This window comes from Xyrauchen texanus, chromosome 19 (genome assembly GCF_025860055.1).
Source record: "Xyrauchen texanus isolate HMW12.3.18 chromosome 19, RBS_HiC_50CHRs, whole genome shotgun sequence".
NCBI lineage: Eukaryota > Metazoa > Chordata > Actinopteri > Cypriniformes > Catostomidae > Xyrauchen > Xyrauchen texanus.
In genome coordinates, this window is record NC_068294.1 from 30,004,046 (window position 1) to 30,017,051 (window position 13,006).

Below are 13,006 nucleotides of genomic sequence, written 5' to 3' on the forward strand. Positions count from 1 at the left end.
AGTTCTTTCGGTCATGACCCAGCCTTCATGACTATAGATGAGGGACCATCCCACAAGAAGGAATATCCCACATCCAACTTGAATGGAATGCAGCAAAACTGTGTACCCTGACAAATTTTTATTTGTTGCAAGCAACATTTAAATCACATTATTAGATGTGTTATTAGATAAATTATTAGATAGATTTTTCCAGGTATTACAGACATGCTGCTGTTAAAATTGGGTTTGCTTCAGCATTAAATGTAATTTCAAGTTCTGGCTTTCGTTTATGGATGTGCTTTTAAAATGTCAATTGGTATTACTAGTTAGCTGCGACATAATGCATGATGCCCAAAGGCATAGGGTGTCTTATTCATTGAGAAACTGTGTTTGAGAAACTTAATGGAATAAATCACACTGAAGGCCTAGACTGTAAATGCATGGCCCACCACTGCCTAAGTGGGCACAATAAAAAGAGGCAGCTAGATCAAATTAATAGAGGTCACAGAGGAAATGTCTATCAGTTTTATGAACACCCCACAAACACAGATGAAATGCACAAACACATAAACATAAGGAAATACATTCTTTGAAGACCAGGGATTTGGATTCTATTTGATGAGTTCCTATGACATACTGTAGGAATCGGCTTCTGGTGTCTACAATTTTCACAAGGGTTGTGGTTAAATGGTGACTTACTGAATGGAATATCACCGAATGGGTCATCGATATCATCGACATCATCATCTAGGTAGGCTTTAGTGGCATCATGTGGGGAGGGGAAATGGAGAAAATAAAAAAGGTAAAGGTAAAAGACAAAACAGCAAAGCATGCATAACAGAGAAAGCAAAAACACACAATGCATTAAAGCACTAACATGGAAAACCACCCATGCAAGTGCTTCTCTATAGCTCTGTCTCATGTTTAAAACAGGTTCACAATTGTACAGGATGTGACTGTGCACCACAGGCCTGCATGTTGATGAGTTCTCAAGTGGTCTCAACTTGGTAAACAGATTTGAATGACTTCCACAGTTGTGACTGAGTCTGACAAGTTTCTCTTAAGTTCTCTCAATTTCATTTTGCATTTGACATGGAGCCTCTCTCGCTTTAGAATAGGAATGGAAGGGCAGCGTCATGGCCGTACAAACATGCCCCGTCAGATTTTTGAGAATTTAAATGCAACTTCAAATACAAAAATATTTAATAAAAAAATTGCATGGCTATTTTACAGAAGTTTCTATAATGCAGAAATTCTCCATTCACATGTGAACATTTGGATATTAATCATCTCACTTAAAACTAGAATTACTTTTTTCCTGTAGAACAAATCTGAAAACTGCTCTTTACCGTACAACAAAAATGTATGGTGATCACTGGCAGACAAAGTTTAGTTGCAATTTTGCGTGTTTTTATTTTTTTTTGTTGTTTTTTTTTACAAATATTTGAACAACTTAACCTATTGGGATAGTTTAAAAAAAATATCTTTCCTTCATCATTTACTCACCCTCATGCTATCTCAGATGTGTATGACTTTCTTTGTTCTGCTGAACACAAAGGACAACTTTTTGAAAACATCTCAGCTCTGTAAGTGAATGGTGGCTAGAACTCTGAAAGTCCAAAATGCATATATAGGCAGCATAAAAGTAACCCATATAACGCCAGTAGTTAAATCCATATTTTCAGAAGTGATATAATAGGTGTGAGTGAGAAACAGATCAACATTAAAATCCATCTTTATTATACATGCCACTTTTACATTCACTTCCATATTCTTCTTTTGTTTTTGACGGTTCACATTCTTTTTGCATATCACCACCTACTGGCTAGGGAGGAGAATTTATAGAAAAAAAGGACTTGAATATTGAATATAACACGCCTATCATATCGCATTTGAAGATATGGATTTAACCACTGAAGTAATTTGGATTATTTTAAGCTGCCTTAATGTCCTTTTTGGAGTTTGAAAGGTCTGGTCACCATTAATTTGCATTGTATTGACCTACAGAGCTGAGATATTCATAGTTTGTGTTCAACAGAAGAATGTCATACACATCTGGGATGGCATGAGGGTAAATGATGAAATAATCAAAACTAAACTAAATTTAAAAAAAAAATTAAATAAAAAAAAAGAGTGAGAGAACTCTGGTCAGTGAAGATGAAACTGTGACATCTGGTCAGTGAAGAAGAAACTGTGTCAAATTAAATGAAAATTTGAAAAAGATATGGACAGGTAGAAATGGAGGATAAAAAAAATATAATATAATATTTGTACAGTTGCACCCTTTGCATTTACCTAGATTTCTGCATAAATTGGTCATAACATTTCCTCTCATCTTGAACTCAAGTCACAACAATTGCCAATCTCTTTCAACCAAATAACACACAATTAGAGAGAGCATGTAATTGAGGAATAGAGAAGGTCCGTGAACTGACCCCTGTGGGACACCACATGTGAATGTTGAAGTCTTTGATCGAGCCTTGATCTGGCAAAGTGTTACAAACTGATGCTGGTGAGAGAGATACAAGGAAAACCAGTTCAGAAGATTAGCCAAACCCACCATCAGGCAGATGACATTTATTTTAAAGACAGAGAGGACTCACATAACAATTTAGCAGCTGATCACTTATAAAAACAACTGAAATTAAATTCAAACAAAAAGATATGATCCAGCAGCACTTTCCTTCAGAAAGACTAAAAAAAAAAAAAACTGTAGAGTGATACATTATATCGCCAGGGAACTGCTATGATACACACTTAACCCACTGACCTAGCAAAAACTAAAATAAAATATAGCAATACTGTATCCTTTCACTGAATCGCTCATCAAGCAAATGTGCAAATGAGGTTTGTTGAAAATATATCAATAAAAAATACACAAGGGCACCGCAGAGAGGGGATTTTAAATGGCCAAATCCATATGCAACCCCGTGTCCTCTCTCTCCCTGTGTCTGACACTTTCAGACTTCATTAAGCGGTAAACTCTGGCTTGCTAAATGAGCCTGCCTGCATCAGCACTGTGGTGAGCAGAGTATGATAAGTCATTATTGGCGAGTAAATTCTCAATTAGCTGCGTGTTGTTGTAGTCAGCATGTTTTGAAAAAATGTTGGGTAATATTTTGCTACTGTTATGGCTCCCATGGAGACACCATAAGAGGCTGAAAAGCAAATCAGACCACAGGATGCAAAACCTTTCAGATATCTGCATGGCTTAGAGAGTAATAACTGGAATTTTTAATCGGTGTGGAACCTGCTGAGACGGAGAGTGCAGTGGCTACCTTGAGGATAGAGCTCCATTCACCCTGTATTGTTGTCATCATGGGCAACATTGACAGAGATGAACTAATATTTTCATGGCACTGAAAGTGTACCCAGCTAAGAAATAGTTGACTCAAAAGTCATTGATGAGAAAATTCATCAAAGCACCTTCAAGGTCACTTCAATTTTCTCTGATGTGCTGTGAAATTCTGTTGGAAGTGTGTATTTATGACTTGTACTCATAATCTATAGAGGCATTTGTGTCCACTCTAACATGGCTCAGAAAAAGAACCTGCACTGCTTTTGTCTCCAAGGAAAGGTTGTCTTTTTATATTCTCTTTTTCTCTCATCCCCCAAGCTCCTGTCAACATGGCCATGAAGTGACCTTCACAAGCACAAACTCCTCAGTTCACAAACTGATGTGATTTGCACATTTATTAGAAACAGGATGGTTTAAAGGATGGAGGTGGGGGTGCGGCCCACTGCACCGGACATGGATGGATGAGAGTACTGCTCTTACTGTGCACACTGCTACACTCTCCTCCCTACGGTTTTAATAACCGCTTTGGGGTAATATCACTATGGAAATTTAGTGATTGAAAGTATTTTTGACCTTTCAAAATGACTGATCTGGTCTTTAGCAGGTCATTCACAAATCACACCCAAAAAGCACACAATTGTTAAAAAAAAAAACATTTGAGACCGTTTGGAAGTGGACAGCAAAGAGTCCAGATCCCACAGTAGTACAAAGAGAGACATATACAAGGCAGTATAAAGAAAGCACCCATTAAATCAGAAAATGTTGGAGCAGTTTTCAAAATAAGGTTAGGCCAAGCTGCCTGTAGACAGCTGTAGCAGTGTCATTGGAGGCTATAGGAAGCACACAATATTAAATGTAGTTTGCTAATAATAACTTCCAGGTCTACAAGATTCAGTATTTTTACAGCTTTTTTGATTTATTTTTTATTGGTTATTTTGATATAACAATGTTCTTTAGCAAACATTGCAAAAAAATTTAAATAAAATAAAAAATGAGGCAAGGGTGCCGATATATTTGGCCACAACTGTACTGTATGTTGTTGTTTTCTGTTAACTTGTGTGAGAACACTCAATGATAGATAACTCTGCCATGGGAATGGCAATACAATTTATGCACTAATTGATCTAACCTTGGTCTTGACAATGTGAATTTAAATTATGAGTAATTTAAAATTTGTAGCCTTGCCAACAAGAGCTTACCTTGATTCTGAATTGTCAGACAACAACGACTGTGCATTTAAGGCATGGAGTGTTCCTTTAATCATTCCAAAATCACAGAGAACAGAGTAAGCAAAAAATAAAGAGAATGTTCAGAACATAATGTATGCAGCGTGAGAAAAACAGAATGCCAATGAAATTCAGGAACTAGGAATAATTTTTTATCCTCCTGCCATCATATGAAGAGCAGAACTGTTCTGATGTTAAAATGTATTGCACCATAATGGAGATGTTAAAGGTATAGTTCAACCAAAACTCAACAAATTCTGTCATCATTTACTTTACCCTCATGACATTCAAAACCCTTATGACTTTCTTTCTAATGCAGAAAAAAAAAGTTGTTCTGTGACAGAAGCTGTTTAATCACCCGGTCCATCTTTTTAATACAATGGCAGTTGATAGTGTTTCACTTTAAAGTGCTTCTCCGTGCGTCTCTCATCACACTAATGACATTAACATACGCACTCAAAATTACTTAAATTAATATCTTGCAGTAATATCTATCTTAACAAATCCTATCAAATGCCTGCAGATCACTTGGAATATGACACACAAGTTGCTGATCAATGTCTTTTTTTAAGCTTTGAAGTGAGTCACTCTCAGTTGTATTTATTATTTTGTTTTAGTCATAGTTTTAGTCTTTTGACAAAAATGCCCTAGATATGCAAACCAGAACTCCTGAAATATTAAAATATAATGAACAGTCTACAGTATTAGCTACTTTAAGTTACTTTATTTGTAATTTTTCTGAATGCTTTATAGGCTTATTAAAATATATACCTGATCAATCGCTTGATTGTCTGTGCGGATGCAAATTGTAATATTACATATATGTTGTATCTCATGTATAAATATGATGCATTTGAGTGAAGTAATTAATCTGTTTGTAAAGCGCTTCATTTTGTCATTGTTCAGTTATTTCTGTTAATGCAGCTCAAGCGGGGAAAGACCCAAAATACTGGATTATTGGATTCGATTAACCAATTCGTTCTGGATGCTGCTGCTTCTAAAAAAATATGTTTCTCCTTATGGTTGTGCACTGTAAATATCTGGCAGTGTTATTTTTTCTCATAATATTTTCATCAACATTATGATTTAATTAAAATTATTTTCATTATCTTCATGATGTCTCCTTTTCGTCTCATCTTTGTAATTGTTGACAACATTTTGTGTCTTTGGTAACAACTTGGTACGTTATGGTCAGCCAGTGTTTCTGAACATGATATAGTGAAGAAAATGTACATTTAAATAGGTGGTCAGAGAATTCCTAGTGGTGTATTTTAAGAGGATTGTATTAACATCTAGCCTTGCCAATTCAGATTTTCAAGCAGTTCTCTGGAGAGATGGCCTCTGCCTGTAGATCGATGTCATTGAGATGCAAAGTAATGGAGGAAAGAGATGAAAGATGCCACACCTATCAGTCCCTCCCAGTCATCCAATCCTTTATGAAGTGACTGAGGGGAAGAAATGCCAGCCAGGATCAATAATCCTTTGCAATGAATTATGGCCAACACATTAAAAAGAGCACTGTGTGTTTGATATCTTCAACGCAACAGGCTCAAATCCTGCATGAATCTTCTGTGTTATTATTGAGTCAGAAATACAGTTATATTCATTCCTGTATTTGTCCTGTCTGCTGTTATTGCTCTATTATATAGAGCCCTCACTGGAGTGTTGCTCGTTGACTCTGACGAGAGGAGAATTTGGCTGTCCTCCAATACTGCTTCTTTTGCAACTCTGTGAAATTACAGGACCCTTCAATTTCCAAAAAATAAAATCTTAACAACCCCAACGTGAAGGCAGAGAACTCAACACCCAGTTGAGCTCATAAAGACAAGCAGCACCAAAGTTTCATCCAAGAATACAGGGCTTTTTACCATTTAACAATGAGCTGTGATGTCACGCGGGGGAAAAATAATTGACCTAAACAAAAGTGAAAAGTCCTTGCCGTATAATTGAGTATAAACTGCGCAACTAAGAGTAAACCACCACGGGCCTGTCAGACCCACTCTGTCGCACAATTCATCATGGGGCACTAATTCTCTAACAACATTACCTAGTCCTTCGCACTATACATTGTCACCCACAAACTCAATCAGCTTCTGTAGCCCCAAACACAGAGCATTGGATCAAGCCCCTGAAGGCCTGCCTTCACTACTGCATAGTGCTCTGTTAAAATTGCTGACTCTGGCTTGACAACATTGGTCAAATATGTGGTAAACATGGGAAATACAGAGAGCATTGTGTGTCAGTGTTCTAGATAAACTGAACACGAAAAGAGTTGTGGGATACAATCCATGTGTTCCATGTGTTTGAGCTCAGCTCTGAGTGTTAAAAACAACCTGGAATAAAAGTTGACTATTTACTTTCTTAATTCATGATTCATCAGTGCATGTAATTCTAAAAGACAAGAAAAGATAAGGTAACAGCTTTCTATACATCTGAAACAATACTTCTGTTGATTTAGGCCACATAGATGGGGAAATAAATATTCATCTATGGTATCAAAACCTCTGTTCCAAACCCTTGTAAGATGCCTAACTAGGCAGCATTTAAAGGGGTCATATGTCATGAGGAATCACATTTTAATTGATATTTTGACATATAAGAGGTCTTTCTACTATTAAAACCTATTGTAATTTTCAGAACTCAAAACTTAATCCCCAATGCAATAAAAGCTTAAAAATTCCTCATTCTCTGCTTCCTTGCCTACCCTACGTCACTAGGGGGCCCATTCATTTATGACCACCTCTACAGTTCAAAAACATCAAAGCCTACTTTTACATCATCGCACCCTTAGCCCCGCCCACTAGTGCTTCAGTTCATAAACTGAGAAGGACAAACAAGGCCTTCTGTGCTTTAACTATTCCTGAACACCAAAGGGGACCGATCTGGAATATTTTAAATTGTTTTTGTATTTAAACATGCACAGACAGAACTTTTTAACCGCTTGATACATATCTCAGGCCGTTTTTAAAAGACGTGGTGTCAAGCTACATCTCGGAAGAGGAGAAGCCATTCTCTGTCATTCAGCTGCTGCCTCATGCTGTTTTGAGCACAAACGGTTCATAGACATGTTTTTTTCACCCATCTGCGCTATTTTTAACTCTTGGTGTATGAAAACATGCGCTTGATGGACGTTTTTGATCGTTTAGATACATTTCCGGCAATGTGGATACTGGAAAATTGATGTGGATATTTCTTCAGCATATTTCAGCATGGATTTCATGTTTTTTCGTCTCATATCAGCATGGATTGCTTGTGTACCAGTCATAAAATTATTCAAGCTTTACAAAGGACTGTTATTGAATGATGGGACAGTTAAAAAGCACTTGGACCGATGCAAAACAGTAACTAAACAGTTACATTCATGAATATTTCAAATGTCATGACAGTTTGATAGTTTATGGTGATGACACCCTGTTTACACTGGGCATGTCCATTGTTTAATATGGCAGATAGCGTCAAAAATGTAAACAGTTTATAAACATTTATATGATGCAGTACCACAAAGTATAATAGCAAAAATAGTAGTTCCATATTATTTCAAATGTACTTTTTTACCTAATTATTGTTTGTAATATGCAGTTTGTTTGTTTTTTGGTGAATACAAGATCACGTTCTAGCTTAGCAATATTCTAACATCTATCTCAACTACACACACAGAGTAGAATTACTATTATGTTCTTAAAAAGAGATTAGGCTAAATGGGGAAAACAACAACAACAACAACAAAAAGGCAGAAAAAGTATAATAAATGCATTCTCAAAAATATGTATTATAACAAAATGGCTTTCAAGTCTAAGAGGAGAACATCAGGTGTCTGAGAAACCCCGGCCAATGCTAAATCACTATCTTTTGTCAAAAATCACAGCTGAGACTTACTGCTGATGACTTTCATTACAACACAGAATTAGAGCACATTGTAGACATCAAATGTTCCACAAATTAATCAGCTCAGTAGTTGAACACTATACTCCCACAATCAAACCTCTGTTTCTATAGTGCCGTGATCATGTCTGACAAATTAACGCAGAATTTCTGTGTATTTGGAAAATAGAGGAAAAAGAAAGAGAAGCGAGAGATAGAAGGAAATGCATTCACAAAGATTTTACTTCAAAGAAAATATCCCAGCATATACTTATACAATGTGGCATTCACAATCTTTCCTGACTGCAAAGATGCAGGTGTAGTAGTGGCTATATACTGCTCAGATAGTAACAGAAATTGTTGTTTTTGTCTGCAAAAGAAAATTGGTCCCTATTGTTTTGCTCCATTCAACACAAAAACTCTTTATTTTGTGTGTGTGTGTGTGTGTGTGTGTGTGTGTGTGTGTGTGTGTGTGTGTGTGTGTGTGTGTGTGTGTGTGTGTGTGTGTGTGGGTTTGGGTTTGGGTGGTTTATGGGGACATTTTTTTAGGTTCCAAACTGGTAATAAAAGGATATATGCTATAAATGTGGTTTATGAGGTTATTTCTATTGTCCCCATAATTCAAATCACTTAAAAAATGTAAAAATGCAGAAAGTTTTTTTTAATGAGGGTTAGGTTTAGGGTTAGGGTTAGGGTTAGGGGATATAATCTATAGTTCGTACAGTATAAAAATCTTTATGTCTATGGAGAGTCTTCATAATGATAGCTGCACCAACAAAATGAGATCAGGCTTTTAAAATCTCTAAAGTAAAGACGTGGAAATGTCTTGTCAGATTGCACGATCTATTTCTAAATATGGTATGCATGTGTGTTCATGTGCACAACTAATAGAGCACTCCAAGCTGACATTAGAACCGGTATTGTGTACAGTAAATAACAATCAGCCGAGCACACAGACACGAAGACGGTTGGGTAACAGACAGTCAACGTCTTAGAAAGGTCAGCCAGCTAAATATAACTCCATCTTCACCCCTCCCTTTATGATATATTGTGGTGTCTGATGGTCGGCCAGAGGGCGGCAGAACATTCTACAGTGCATTGAGATGAGAGGGTACAGTTAAGCCCAGATTTACTGGGGGCCCGATTGATCTGTGCTCATAAAGGCCTGAGTCAGCCTAGGTTTGTTTCATTAACTAAATCTGGAATGTAATGAACACAGCAATGGCAATCTTGACTCCAATATTCTAGGGGAAGCGGGAAGAGGACTGAAAGAGATCTCTCGAAGGAGAGTTGTAAAAAGGCAGGAATATTTAATGCTTAAATCAATGTCCAGACTGGCTCTTATATCAACTAATGCATGTTTTAATCATTCTTTGCCGAGTTCAATGTTATTTAGATGTGGGGCATGGATGCTGACACAGAAATTTACAAGTGTTCTCCTTTCACCTGCATGTGCTCTGCAGTACAGAGACTTTTATGAGCACATCTGCCAGCTGCCCATAAATTTCTTTAAGATTTAGAAAAATGGCAAGCACTGCAGCTCATCTCTTTATTTGTTTGATTGTTCAGATTTTTTCAGGTCACAATTTTTTTAGGTCCATGCTTTAAACCACCTGTTTTTGTGTAAATATGAATTACAAACAGAAAAGTACCAAACAATATCACAGTATTTCCATGGAAATACCATGGTATTGTTTGAGTATCTTGGATTATCATGTAAATACCAAGGTATATACAAATGTCAGTTAATAAGTACAATGACATATATCAAAGTACCATGGTATTGTGTAAAAAAATTATGTAAAAGAAACCAGGACCCTTCAGTGGTTAAATCCATGTGTTCAGAAGAGATATGATAGGTTGGGTGAGAAACAGATCAATATTTAAGTTGATTTTACTCAGATTTTACTTTTTCCTCCCTACTCAGTCAATCTCAACTTTAACTTTCACATTCTTCTTCTTTTTGGTGATTCACATTCTTCATGCATATCGCCATCTACTGGGCAGGGTGACAAATTTCTAGCAAAAATTGACTTAAATATTGAACTTTTTCTCACCCACACCTATCATATCACTTCTGATGTCATGGATTCAACTACTCATTTGGAGTCATATGGAATACTTTTATGCTGCTTTTATGTGGTTTTTGGAGTGTCATACTTTTGGCATCCATTCACTTGTATTGTATGGGCCTACAGAGCTGAAATATTCTTCTAAAAATCTTACTTTGTGTTCTTCTGAAGAAAGTAAGTCATACACATCTGGGATGGCATGTGGGTGGGTAAATTATGAGAGAATTTTCATTTTGATTGAACTATTTCTTTAAGTAGCACATGGGGGGCCACATTGTCCTCCTTTTGAGATACAATGTTCCACCTTGATTTAGTTCTTGTATCTTTTAAGCCCAGCAATAGTTGTGTTCTCATTCTAATGCATGATGCATGATGCATACATTTCTGAAGTTTGTGACTGGTGGAATGTTCTGCCTGAATTATTGCTCTACAATGGTTGATACTTTTTTTTAGAAAAAACATGATAAAGGCTAAGCATAATTATAAATAATTTTATCATCTATACTTCTCTGGTAATTTATTATACAAATTAACACATTATCTGCATCAGGGGTCATTATTATAAAAAAAAAAAAAAAAATCTAATTAATTTACATTAATATTACATAAAAAGCTACTCAAGTTTTTCAGCCAAAGGCAGAGAGTAGTTTTCTCGTTTAACTTGTTGTTTGATTAAAATTCTTTAAATGACATAGCCTACAGGACAGTGCTCAATTCAGTTACATACACACTTCAAGTCCAACATTTTGATGCAAATATGCTTTTTGTCTCACTGTTTACGCTCTCTTTAGACCAAACCAACTTCATTTATATTAATGCCTCATCAAGAATATTATAAAGTGTATTTGATCATTTAGGCACAATAGTGCTCAAACATCAGCCGCCTATCAATCAAACAACACGAGCTACAGACATCAGGGAATAAAAAGTCAATATTTTATATTTTATTTAGATCAACTAACCAGTGATTGTCTTGCTATAGTGATCTATGTAATGAACACCCCTGTTCTAGATGTAGAATATAGGCTAAATATAGAAAATTACTCAAAATTTATCATCGATATCAATCTCTCATTTTTTTTATTTTTCAGATAAACATCAAGATTGTTTTATCACCCAGCCCTATTGATAACATCGCCTTAATCTCTCACATCAACCCTATAGTCTCAGTGATAGAAAGCGAATTTACAGGCTACATTATAAACACACAGAATCTAGTAAGCAGAAATATAAAATTTACTTCGATACATTTCTTCAAATTAGAGACAGGATTAATGCTGATATCAGGCTTGAGCAAGTAAAACTCACATGACACAGTCAAGCAACTTTTTCCCTGCGAAAAGCCCTTTTGGGTGTTGAACATTGCTTGAGGCATCCTCCACTGTTGGTGCCAGATCAACAGCTGCTGTTCAAGTGTGTGATTTGATGGGAGTCACACTCTCCCTAGCCAGTCACATTAATGGATAAAATTAAATCAGGACAGAAAAGTAGCGAACACAGACGATGAGAAAATAGTACACTTAAAATATACTCAAGTAAAAGTATAACATTTTTAAACTACTTAAAAAAAGAACAATTCCTGGGAAAAACTTCTTATGTAATGTGAGTAATTCATTACTTTACACCCCTGAACAAGTAGTACCATGGAATGGTTTAAAGTACCTTGTTAATACCAAGGTACATGAATAAGGTAATCTATCTGTATATATTAGAGCACCATGGTATTGCAATCTGATGCTATTCCTGTACTATAGTACCACCAACACACTTTTTGTAAGGCACATTCTGTTTGAATTTATGCAAATGTATTTACCTTACATCGAATTATTCCATGACATTTCTCTCCTTAGTATAGAAGGTCGATATGACCTTTGTGGGGAATTACAAAAGCTTTTTCTCAACCTCTCTGCTAAGCAGAGTCCTGACAGAAAAGAAAGAGATGCTTCATCTTAAAAGATTTTATTCACTTCACTGTCAACCACCAGCTGTATGAAAATCTGAATGTTCACTATTGAAAAGTTTAAACATTGGCAAATGGCAAAAAAGGAAAAATAAATTAAATAAGTTAATACAAGTAGTTGGTACTTGACTCTGTGTGGCCCTTCCATTAGATAAATATGAGATGAGAGAGCACAAGAGAGAGAAGTATCAGTGAAAGCTGACATGTTTGATAGAGAATCATTAGTCGTCTACTTAAACACTCACTTTGGGTTCACCTCAAGGGAAGTTAAAACATTAATTCTGGAAATACATTCTCGCACAATCCCACATTTCTCTGACCAATCAGCATCTAAATCCTCTTTTAATAGTGCATACAAAATTTGACATATTCATTAAACACATGCAAATACAAGCACAAACACCTGTATGCAAATGTTGGGAATTCCTTAAGCGCATATGTAGTCACTTCATTTTAGCAAGTATTGAATGATTTCAGTTTCATATGATTGTCCCAGCATACAACTTTGATTTCCCTCTTTTGCAACTGATGCTCTTTGCTTCCTTATTAACGAGACCTCTCCTGATGCTCACATTACATGATTGACTTCAGTTAATGCCGAGAGCCTCAT

The 13,006-nt window shown here is 36.1% G+C and overlaps 1 protein-coding gene across 1 annotated transcript in view; it reads right to left on the minus strand.

Moving 5' to 3' along the window:
- The window catches only part of LOC127659897 (teneurin-2-like), a 333,843-nt gene that overhangs the window by 283,100 nt on the left and 37,737 nt on the right, over positions 1-13,006 (minus strand). The window contains exon 3 of the mRNA XM_052149875.1: positions 679-735. Coding sequence (XP_052005835.1) covers positions 679-735 — 57 coding nt within the window. The remainder of the gene's footprint in view (positions 1-678; positions 736-13,006) is intronic.